Here is a 12,819-nt window from a genome sequence, read left to right as displayed (position 1 = left end):
ATGACCTAACATATATATATATATATATATATATATATATATATATATATATATATATATATATATATATATATATATATATATATATATATATATATATATATATATATATATATATATATATATATATATATATATATATATATATATATATATATAATTTCTTGAAGTACTAAGTAGCAATATCTGTTACTTAAGTTTCATGCATCCTGCAATCATCAGACCATCAGATAGATGAAGTCTGATATATATGTATATGTATATGTATATATATATATATATATATATATATATATATATATATATATATATATATATATATATATATATATATTAACTGTATGCTAACTTAAACGTGTGCTAACTATATTAGCTATTACTGGTTCCCAATGATTTATAAATAGATATACAAATACATATGATACAATTATAAAATCGTACATACCAAGTTGTACTGTAATAATAATATCAATGTTAAAGGTTAAGGAAAACGGTCGCCGGAACTGCGCCTGTGCGATTCTCTTGTTTACAAACAATGTATTTCGTGCACGATATCTAAATGCACGTCATTATCATAGCTGCAACACTTAAATTATAAGATATAGATTATGACAGACATGTTCTCTTATCAATCACCATCGTACCTTGGATATAGTGTTTACATTGGTCGTGTGAGTCCCATACGACCTTTGAGCGCAGTTCCGACGACTGTATCCCTTTAAGTAAACATATTCAAGTTAAATGTCAGATATCCGCATCTCTTAGAAGTCTTATACACTCTACAAGTTCTTGTTCTTTGAAAAGACTCAAAGTCCGATCAAAAGCTAACATAGTTTTTTCCCTCTTTTCGGCGAGTTTGTGTCCGTAAAAGCTGGAAGTCGAGGTCAAAGGTCAGAAGAACATCATATGTCAATGGTGATCGTCTATATCATGCATGCCCTGGGGATAGGGCGGGCGTTTACTGAGGAATGCACTTATTCCCACAATGTAAGCTATGCAAAATAAAACAAGGAATATCCGGTCAAGGACGCTGGCAAGGAAGTACCATTCTTCGTCAAAAGTAACTTTCTTCTGAAAGAAACAAAAAAATCAGACATGGCAAAAGTATTAGTGTCAGGCACGAAATTGTCTTCCTCCGTCAAAATTTCATGTCACTCCCTACAACTGTTGGCAGGTGATGAATTTGGACCGCTTTAAAAGTGTTATCGTTCCATTGTAGCGAGGATTTCGGGGGTCATAAAATCTTAGGGTTTGGAAAGATTTTACATTTAAGACTGCAATTTCTTTGACGTTACGTAAGCTTGTCGCGACATCGAACCTATGAAAGGTAATTTGAAACGCGAGACAAATTTTCAGTTATCATTCTTGTTCATCTATCATCCGTTACTGTCGTACTGATTATTTCATTCTCTATGGAAAAAATAATGTCAATAAACTTCTTTCTATATAGCCAGGTAAAATATAAATAACTAAATCTTTTGGCGATGTGAATTGTTCACTGACTCAATATAGGCGAAATTGCAAGTTCGTCTCGGCGAAAATGGATTCTATGCTTTCATATAAATGAAGCCAGTGTTATACGACTCTTACAGCAGGCCTATTATTTGTTGTTTGATTGACGATTCTTGTTACAGAGAACGGTTCTTGCAAAAGCTCGTCGATTAGCTTGTGCGCAGAGAAAAAATCTTTCTAAGAAGAACATAGTAGTATGTGAGAAAACCTGCAACTCGTGATATCGTTCGTTTAAAGCTCCAATAGCTTTAACTCTTGCAACTTGTTGACATCAAAATATCTTCCTATTCTCTCCTGGTTTTCTCCGAATTCTACCCTCTGAAGGGATAAGGACTTTAACTGCATTAGGGAGCCATTCCTTTGTGAAACATTTGACAGGTACATTCCAAGTTTAAATGGTCATTTTGTTTTCCCGCCATTTTGAAAAATTGGTAACATTACGACGGAAACAGAACATGCAATGTCACAGGTGAAAACATTCATCCCACTGCATTACATTGGACTTGTCTGTGCAGTTTAGGTGAAGATTTCAGTACAGATATGTACAATATCCACGGTTCTTGCTTTTCCGCATGGGGCTGCGATTTAATGTTTTGGCAAAAATTTAAACGCAGTGTAATCTTTATCTTGTTCAAAATTGCACACAGTCCCGGCAGGTAGTTAATAATAAGTGTATACACACACCTAAATTAGTACATTCTCACAAAACTTATTTTAGCTGGAAAGTAAAACCATAAATTAACGCTAAAAGATAGAGCTAAGGGGGCCTTAACCTAAGTTCAAAAGATGTGCACCTTTGTTGGGAAATACAGTGGCAAACAGGTGCAGACAAATTAAAGACGTTTTCGGTAAGTTATGCCGCTCCCCGATCCAAATGACTGCATTGATATCGCATTTTTACATATTACCTTCTTTAGCATTCGGTTTAACAGCAAGAAGAATAATTATCTCAAGACTCTGCTTCTAGAGTGGAATGATTTCTTTCAAGTCATCGGAGGTATCTTAGGTACTAGCGTATCATAAACATGTTTTAGTTGCTTGCGTATACAGATGTCGTTTTGATGCCACTACGACGGTCGTAATATTTGGACACGATAGGACAGAAAGCTGCACTTGAAGGGACGTACGAAAGAATGACACATCGTACATATCAAACATAATCTTCACAGAATTGCCATTTCGATCGAGGTTTACGAGCTCACCGCAAGGGTTATGACAGCAAATACTGGCATTACAGCCCGATGCTGTTCACATGACGGAGGAAATGCTACATCCGTTTACTGCCTTTATGCTTTAAAATTACGCTTAAATTACTAATATGCTGTGCGGAGGAAATAGCAAGAATTTACAAAAAAATACTCTCTCAGCGTGCGTAGGATCAATTATGAATTTGTTATTTTCTCCAGGACTATCTCCGAATCCGTGGATTTATCTTTCAAGACAGCAATAGCTATACCGTCAGGATTACCTCGTTCCACGAAGTGTAATAGAAATGCTGGTTATTTTACATGTAATCCTGCCTTGGGGAAGAAATACAACCCGTGTTAGCCAAGCTACCTAAAAAACCGAATTGTTTGCGAAATGCTATACGCGAACTGACCTAATTTGGATGTATGATCGATGATGCCAGATGAGACTTAGCCCTTCGCCTGTAACACTCAAAGAGGCTTATTGCATTACGAGGACAAGGATGCTCTACTGACAGGTTCTTTACATTGTAAAATGAAAATCTAAATGTAATTGCGAGACATGTCAAGTAATTTTTGCTCAAGTATACAGTTTCTTTATGTAATCGTTACTTCTTGGTGCACCTGATAGAAGGGTCGATTATTTAGCTTTTGCAACTATTTTATCACTTGTGTAGTAGACCATGAAAGGTACTCCTCAATCAATGACTTGACTAATAATATGAATGTTTCGAGATGACAACTTAATCCATTCAGTGTAAGGTATGGAAAGAAATAAGGCGGAGTGACCTTTCATGACAAGTCAGAAATAGAAAAATAAACTTGCTGTTTACAGAAAAAGGGCAGACATGGAGAAGTCAAGATACAAACAGACAGACGGGCAATACGACAGACAGGCAGGCAGACTGGCAGGCACACAGACAGACAGAAATGCTGGCAATGCCTAATCTTCTATCACAGGGTCAGCGACTAAGATTTATTATTATTTGCTATGACTTTACAAAGAAAGGTTAATGTACCTACGTGGTTTATGATCAAATTGTCAGTGCAAAGTTCGCGAAAAGATAATGCTAATTTGTTTACAAGGCCAATCGGGAAGATAAATATGTGGTCGATTGGGAGGATAATACTATGTAGATTTTGTAATGATATTTTATCGTTCTGAAATTCACCAACAGCGTATCCTATATGATATTGCTGATATTTGATACTCATGTGGGCACTATCGAACACAGAACCCCCTATCCTCATTTTGATGTCGCCTGTCGCCGCACTGATACTGATCTATCGATGTTTTTACATAGTATGATGGAACAGCGTAGTCTTCAAATATATTTTTTTACGAGGTAAGACATATGTTATATGGAAAAGATCCATAACATTTAAAATAAACAATCTTATACGCTTTTGAAATTTCTTTCGGAAGGAAACCACGATAAGACAGAGATACGATCAAAAGTTCCGGTGTTTGCGATCCTCTCGTTCGTCGATCTGTCGAGTTTAATGTGTACATAGTGATTGTTTGTCCATGAAAGACTGTAGACAAGGCTCTAGGGTAAATATTATTGGCAAGAAGCGTGAACATAACAACAAGATCCCCATCATAAAGTGTGTTGTACTTCTTTATCAGTTTGTCGGAAGCATTTTTTAACTTTTCAGTTGACTCTCTCCGGTTCAGTTTTGATCCATTTGAGCTTTATGCACATTGTGCTCTTCTTGGTTTTTTGTAAATCACTTGAAACTTTATTGCTCGTAGCTAGGATTTTATGAGAAGCAAATGTGTATTCTTGAAAGTTCGTTTTCGTGCCGCACAGAAACGTCTACATGTCTGTATTCCCTTGTGCCTGATATTATGAACAAGATGATCATGATTCCATGAATGTTATTCAAGTGATGGTACTTTGCATCATGATACTAACTAGAGAGAAACACGTATATATAATATCTCGTAAAGTTTTAACTTAAGGAACCATGTCTCCGATGAAGCTAGACTTGCGGAGACTTTGCCCTAATTTTGTTGACGCCAAATGATCGTTCCGAGCCACTGAAATTACTGTGAACTTTAATATCTGTCTGGGTTTATGTGATAACAGTGAGGTCTCAGGCCGTCACAATGTAAATCACGGCTCGTTTCTGAATAGATGCTTCCAAAGTAACGAGAGTAGTGATGTGAAGGAGTGGCATTTGTTGTAATTACTTAGCACTTGTGAAAGGACGTGTTCCCGTAAAATGCTACTGCGACACGGGCAAGTTTCAAGTTGCAATTTTTTGTTACTCGGAGAAAATGGCACGGGAAATCAGTAATTGATTAATATGGACGAATTTAGTTGGTGACCTTTGGAAGGCGATGCTGTCATAAGAAACCCCAGTGTTGTTTTCAATGAAAGTGCAACATCAAAGGCTAAAACGTTCTTTGAAACTTGATTCAAAGAAACTTTGAAAATAAAGTATACCAAGTAAAGCAAGTTGAGGTCCATTATGCAAATGAGTAGTAGAGCGCAATTGCCTTAGTTAACCAATGGCCGAATTTCCCGATGTCATCATTCTTTATTTTGACCCTTAACCTATGAGGCAAAATTGTCAGCATATCACAGACTTCTGAAGTGAACACGATTTAATTTTCACTGCAGTCGATAAAACGATAAGGCGACAATTCTCAAAATTCCAAACGTTTCTTTGTGAGGTGACAAGTCTTTTTAAAGATATTCGCCAGTAAAAGGCTTGAACTTTGCTCAAACTTTCCTCAAGGAATCTTTCAACCATTCTCTTTCAAAATCAAGAATAAAAAGTGGGATCACCGTGCAAAATTTGGTAATAGAGAAACAAATTACCCAAGATTCACCGATATTTAAAATTCAAAACGGTCGCCACCAAGAGCTTTAAAACGAACTCCCACAAGTGATATATCAGAAGCGAATTGTAAAAGGTCTACCTTAAGATTAAGATCGATGCTTGTTGGCATAAATTTGCTTTAAAGATTGTCATAGACATTTGATTAATTACGATCGAAAAATAAAGCAATTAAAAAAACAAAATTGACATTGCGAGTCTGGTCTGTTACTAAACAAACTGTGAGGAATAGTAGCTATTGTTAGCATGCCTCTTCATCGTTCAGCAATGAAAACAAATTTCTGGTTTAGGCAGTTATGAAAGTATTGATTTCTAAAAACATTTTATTTAATATACCTTCTGTTCTTCCCAACTTTTCACACGTTCTTTAGATATCTTATGTGCAAAAATGTTAAACTGTAAAGTAGGAATAATTCGGAGGAAATCATTAGATTGCGTTCTTTATATCAAGGCTAGTTTACACATAAATCTGCGAAGATTATATAGAGCGAAAATTTAAGTGTAATATTTTGCTCTTTTGCCGTTCGTGGCCAAATACACTGCAATGAATTTTATTCAAGTGGTAAACTTTACAATAGTAGTACAGTGATAGAGGACTAAAATATACAGCTGATGTGTCATAATCTATAAATAGAAATAATTAGCATGAGAACTCCGATGCAAAAAAGAATATGAATTACCTCAGTGTTGTGGCTCACTTTCCGAATAACACTGTTGGGTTTCCTCGTGGTCGAATTTCCAACTTGTGAACCCGCTAGTTTGCTAAGCTCCTCGCCATTTCCAAGGTCCGTCTTCGCCCTCAGGTGCCTTAGTGCTTCGTGGGGCGGCACTGTCCTCTCCATGCAAAGACACTTGGCTATGCCGTTTATGAAGACTACCTTGGCCCACTTGGGGACGGGCCGTGTGGCGGCCGTGTCGGTCATCAACCGACCCATGTAGCAGACGTTGACGGTGAAGGTGCTGGCGATGGCCGCCAGGGATGTGACTACTACGCTGAAGAGGAGGTAATGCCCCGTGATGGAGTGTGCGGTCTGTGGTATGACGTTCACTAACACCAAGGTGAAGACGATCAGACCTAGGACTATAGTCACGCACAGGTTCACTTTCTCACCGTTGTTCGGCGGAAGACAGAACGACAGCAGCGCCAGAACCGACACTATGACCGACGGCGTGACAAAGTTCACGGTAAAGAACGACGATTTCCGGTGGAAGGTGACGGTAAAGATGACATCAGTGAACGTGCTACCGTCATAGTTTTCAACCAAGTGCGGGCTGACGCTGGCGGATATGTTCAACAGTTCCCACTCACCATTCTCCATGAAATCATGGAAGTTGACGGGACCTCCCAGCTCCAACGTCAGGAAGTCCTCCGTGAAGGACCATGAACCGAATTTAATGTGACATCGGTGGAAATCGTACGGGAAATACGTCATATCCATGCGACACATGGTTTTCAATATGCGCGCTTCTTCCAGGTACACTTCGCCGTCATATTTCAAGAGCACATTGCCCACATACCGTGTTACTTCTTCGTTGACACTGTGGAATTTGAAAAATAAAACAACAAAAATTGTTGCTGTAATCTAAAGGACACAAACAATATGGCTATGAAGATGTCAGAGACAATATAATTGCGTTGTTGAAACACTAAAAGACGCATACTCGTAACTATAAGGCTTAATATATTAGGTATAGCACTTTAGTATATTAGGCGTCAAAGTTTATTCTAGATTCCCCTCGTCTACTAAACAATTCCTGTTGCAGAAAAGGATGGCAAAATTTTCCTTTATTTGGTTTCACTTGGAATATCAAATTTTATCTGGCATTTTGAATATCTAGAGGTATTTACACAATAACAATATAATGGGCCGATAGGCGACAAATTTTCGCTATTTTTTGCCACCATTTTCAAAAATCTGGATAATTATTTTCACTAATTCTGACTAAAGTCTGACTGTATTTTGAACCCCGCAAGAATAGCCATACTTTTATTGAGACGTGAAATTCGCATGATCTATCTATCTATCTATCTATCTATCTATCTATCTATCTATCTATCTATCTATTTATCTCTGCATACGTTTGGGTTGATATTAATGGAAAACGTCTTCGTTCTGTGAAGTCTCGTCGTTGACGGCGCTTTGGTTTTGTTCATGGCGTCCCATTGAGATTACGACAAAGTTCCCTACATTAAACATACATGTTTTCATCATGTGTTTAACCATCAAGGTATGCCAGAATATGATGATGGCTTTCTTTTTCGTTTTCGTCACTTCTGCGCAGAGACACATTCGTAATTAAGTAGTTTTGTTGTAACTGTCACATATGCGGGTTCTTGCTGCGTACATGATTTGCAAAAATAACCGTAGTTTTTCGGTACTTGAGGGTCAAAATCGATTTCTTAGAATCCCGCAAACTCAAGAATGCAATGTATTTACGTCGATCAAACATGGTTCAGGCATATATCCTAAAGCTCAGAAAAGTAATCTATGAAGCGCCATCAAAAATGCAAGATGATACAAGAATCCAAGTTTATCTTCAGGCTTGAATTTTTTAATACTCTTTAGATCTTCAAAGGGTGATTGCCGAATCGAAGATGCCATTTTGTTGGTGATTGAAATTGCAATCTGGCGGTTTCATATGTGCAAATAACTATATGTTGACCAACCTGTCAAGCACGTTCTTTCATGGCTGCAGCTACCCTTATTTGAAATTCTCTCACCCCGTTTACAGAGTGGAAAACATCCACCTGAGTGTCCTTAGTCCTTGAAATAATCATACACCTGCCATTTCGAACCTTTTGAAATTCTCCCCCTCGATGCTTTTTGTTACCTGTACATTACAACATGTGCTGAATATTTACTTTAAGTCGAGGTAAACATTCAACTATGGTAATTATCGTTCAATATTTACAGGGCGACGAAGTTGATATGATTGGCGTATTTTCATCAATTGCGATTGCAAGGATTCCCTATATCAAGCGAATCAGCAAAACCTACAGTCAGTTCATCGGTAACCTGTTTTGCTCCGGCTTAAATTTATCATCGTAAATTTTTAATTTACATCTCCATTCCTTGGGTGTAAATTCAAGACTTTCAATTATTCATCTTGTCCTCTCGACTATCTTTTGAAATGATGCTTGCCGATAATGCCAGGACTCGATGCCGATTCGAAGCTGCATAATTTATTTACTCAGTTTTGCTTCCCTGCCACGGAAACTGTGCGATAAATGGAACCCCAGAAAGCATCTGAGGTTGAACAAACTGCAGCAGAAAGAGAAAACAGTGCTCGACAATGCCCATTTCACGTTGTCTGCGGCAAGATCTGATTTGAAAAGGTTATAAGTCAGACATGTTTGTCGTATAAAGGGAACGGCAGGAGATGATCCGTTCAGATTGCGATAAGTAACAATGTGTCTTTTGAGATACTCTTTTCCGACCTGAATGTTCCGTAACGACAACAGCTGTGCTTGTAACTAGGCCGTGACGTAAAAGCTAGGATGTGCTTGATGAGATATGCACTTTGCACATGCATTTAAGCCTAAAATTGGTGGCGTTAAGCTATTACAACGAGTTCAATTGTTGTGCCATCCGTGCTGCTTTCTTCTCTGACAGCCGGAGGGTTCTGATGACTCTGATAGGGGGAGTGACGCCAGATTTCAATTGAACGAATCGTTTCGTGACTATTGTCGGCGCCGGGGCCACGACTTTTATGCGATGGTTGCCCTGGCAACAGGATAACGAAGGGGGTATAACAGCGGTTTGCAAAGATTCCCGAGTGTTCATTAAACTATGTCGCGAACTTTTCGGGCAATGAATGACGTCAAAATTTATCTGACATAAACTTTGTACAACAATGAGGCAAAATACGGTTGACGACATAAAACCTCATATCAAGGTAGAATGTGTCTTCTTGACAGATATTTGGACACCTCAAATTTTTACAAGACTTTACTAATCTTTTGTAAGGGCTCATTTCGAAGCTCGTGCATGGAGTAAGCAAAGTTTTTACCATCTTATTTTGTTAACATACATAATTTTATTTTCCCCATAGGGTTAAAACTATGATATCAGCCATTTTGATTTTCAATTTTTTTGTAACATTCAAGGTAACTCGTCTCTCTAGTAGTAGTAGTACCAACTTTTGCACGGTTACCCCTGCTATATGTTCTTAATTTCGAAAGCGAAATGATGGAAAAGGTTTAGTCTTTCAATTCGAGGCGCGTATTATCTCAAGCTAAAAACTTGACAGGAAGATTCAAACACCAGTGACTACACGACACCAGAAACTTGTACAGATTTCTTGCGCCATAGAAGCATACCCTTCGTTCAGTATTGGAAAAGAATACCGCCGAGACTGTGGTAGTAAACATCGATATTTAGCGTATTAAGTCTTGATAATACGTGCAGTCTAGAGCAGACTTTTTACACTGAGCGACATTTGCACCGTTTTTGTGATCATGAAAAATTTTACTCCAAGATTTGTATCTTGAATAGGCGGAGCATTATGCCACGTCTGCATCAACAGCAGCATGGAGTTCGACTGAGTACTGAATATTATCAGCTTAAATTTGCACAGTCACGAAAATATTTGACATCATTTCTTATTAACCACAAGAAACATCCAATGGCATTTTAAAGGGAATCACCTCCGTTGTTTTGGGGACTTTTAAACACATCTCAATGATTGAAATTCATAATCTGCATACCATGAGTCATTAATTGCATGCCTACCCATTGAAATTGTAGATATCTGGTAACCATAGAACTGTTTCGGGTATTCGCAGAAATTCAGTACCATTATGGCTGTTCGGTTCCCAACGAAGACGGTAGTCATTCCAAGACTGGAAAAAAAGAAGATTACGGTCTGTCATACCTTCGACTTTGAAGCAGAATTTCTAAGGAAACCTTCCATTTCTTTTTGTAAATCACACAGGATAAGTATGTATGATGGCTTACTATACGATAACTCAACTGTGGGTGAACTGTAAGAGAAAGCTAACGGGTAATTATATTAGTTTACCGTACAAAGGGAAAGCCGTTTTTTAATAATTTGGCACGTTCCCATAAAATGAACAAGTACATATAGTCCGTGGGCTGGAGGGGCCCACCGTGCACCCCCCCCCCATAAACCTACTACATGGGTATTTTTTTGTTCTTTGGGATCTGCTGAACTAGAAAAAAGATGTTAACATTGGATATTTTGGGATGCACTACCTGTCTGCACTGGTTTTTGATTTGTATGTACCGCAAAAAATGGCGAAAAATGGGTAGGGGTAAGGGGTACTATATCCTCCCATAAATTGAGTAAACTAGCATGAAATAGCACAAACCTTACATTTTTGGAAAGCTCAGATACTGCTCTTTCTGAGGAATACCAACTTTAGCAAAATTAATTTGTGTACATAGAATAGGACGACTTTAAAATGAATTTTTTGACAATTTTGAAATTTTTTACCCAAAATACCATGTAACAATTGTGATCTACTTTTTATTAAGCAAAATTTCACAACTTTTTGTGTTTAAATTATTTATTCCGACATATTAAACAAAAAAAAAGTGTTAACATCAGATATTTAACTATACACTACTTCTCTGGCGTCAATTTTGAATTGCGTGTATCTGTATGGGGTGTGCAAAAGCTAGGGGTAGGGGTACAACATTCTTTCCTTGATGAAGTAAACTGGCTTGAAATGCCATATATCTTATAGTTTTAGAAAGCTTAGATACTGGTCTTTCTAAAATGCATAAGGTTTTAGTAAAAAAATATGACGTCATAGAATTGGATAACTTTAAATCGATTTTTTCTGGTAATTCAGCAATTTTAACCGGAAGAAAATACAATAACTATTGTTTCCTCCCAATGAAGCAAATCAAACAGATTTATGGATGTTATTTACTAATTGCAATGTGCTGAAGAAGAAAATAAATGTCAAAATTGGGTATTTACAATCCATTATTGTCTCTACTCACTAAAATTGCAAGTTTTGCTACATTGGTATATCGTGAATGGGCATTTTATTGTTATGCAATGAACTAATGCACAGCCTTAAAAAGAAGACTTTAAAACGCACACACATAGTCATATTGCCATTTTCTCCTTAAAGTAAATAGATTGTTGATGACTGTCTATTTTTATAATTTACTTTTTAAATATTTTCTATAAAATAATTTTGATAAGACGTATTTGGAAAATTGTGTATGCCTCCTTGTCTTACTTATACAGCAAGCATTACTAACAATCTATTAGGCCGTGGGCTAGAGGGGGCGTCTACGTGCACCTCCCCCCCCCCCACTGCACAGGATAACTAACCTGTATTTTTCAGAAGCCTTGGGATCCCTAGAATAAGAAATAGGATTTTAACAGACAAAATATAGGGACTCAATAGCTGTTACGGTCATGTTTTGAAGGGTACCGCAAAATCACGATTTTGTGACCCACATGGATTTTTGTCAAACCTGTCTTCATGTACGTCATCTGCTGAGCTTACTGTTTAACATGACCTGGGTTATGGGGTATCATTAGAAAGGTGATGTATTCTTCTTGATAATGGTATATAGCAATATGCAGTATCTTCTATAGTTTTCATGAAATAGGGCCATAATTTACCCCATACCCTAAAGTTTATGTCGCAAATTACAGTCAAAACTAATCTAAATTCTACCAATTATTTACCTAGACATAATACAAAGGGTAATGCTGTTTATTAACTTTGTGTTATTTGCTACAGGTACATGTTAGAAACCTGAAATAAACTTTTGACAGAAAAAATATTGGGATCCTGTAGCTGTAACAGTCATATTTTGAAGGGTTCCGCAAAATCACAGTATTACTGAATCACATTCGTTTTTGTTAAACCTGTCTTCTTGTAAGTCTTCTGCTGAGCTTATTTTGAACATAAAGAGGCATATTCGATATCTTTTGAAAGTTAATTTACTTTTCTTTAAAATGATATATTGCAATATGCAATATCTTCTATAGTTTTCATGAAATGAGACCAAAACTTACCCCATACCCCAGAGTTTTATGTCGCAAGTTACAGTCAAAACTAATGTCAAATTCTACCAATTATTTTCCTAGACACTTTACAAAAGGCAATGCTTTGTGTAAAATATATTTTATTTAGTACAGGGACATGTCAAAAATATGAGTTAGACTTTTAACAGACAAAATATTGGGGTTGAATGACTGTTACTTGCATGTTTTGAAGGGTACCGTGAAGTCAGAGTATTACCGACTCGCATATGTTTTTGTTAAATGTGTCGTCTTG

At 37.1% G+C, this 12,819-nt stretch overlaps 1 protein-coding gene across 1 annotated transcript in view; it reads right to left on the bottom strand.

The window, feature by feature from the left end:
- Positions 1-349: 349 nt before the first annotated feature.
- LOC139132501 (neuronal acetylcholine receptor subunit alpha-6-like) overlaps positions 350-12,819 on the bottom strand; it is a 45,517-nt gene continuing 33,047 nt past the window's right edge. Inside the window, exons 4-6 of the mRNA XM_070698824.1 lie at positions 10,283-10,392; positions 6,230-7,088; positions 350-1,071 (exon numbers count right to left, since the gene is read on the bottom strand). Of these exons, the coding sequence (XP_070554925.1) occupies positions 910-1,071; positions 6,230-7,088; positions 10,283-10,392 (1,131 nt within the window). The 3' untranslated portion in view covers positions 350-909. The remainder of the gene's footprint in view (positions 1,072-6,229; positions 7,089-10,282; positions 10,393-12,819) is intronic.

This window comes from Ptychodera flava, chromosome 5 (genome assembly GCF_041260155.1).
Source record: "Ptychodera flava strain L36383 chromosome 5, AS_Pfla_20210202, whole genome shotgun sequence".
Classification (NCBI taxonomy): Eukaryota; Metazoa; Hemichordata; class Enteropneusta; family Ptychoderidae; genus Ptychodera; species Ptychodera flava.
The sequence above is the reverse complement of the archived record's forward strand: the minus strand, read 5'-3'. Positions and strand labels throughout refer to the sequence as shown.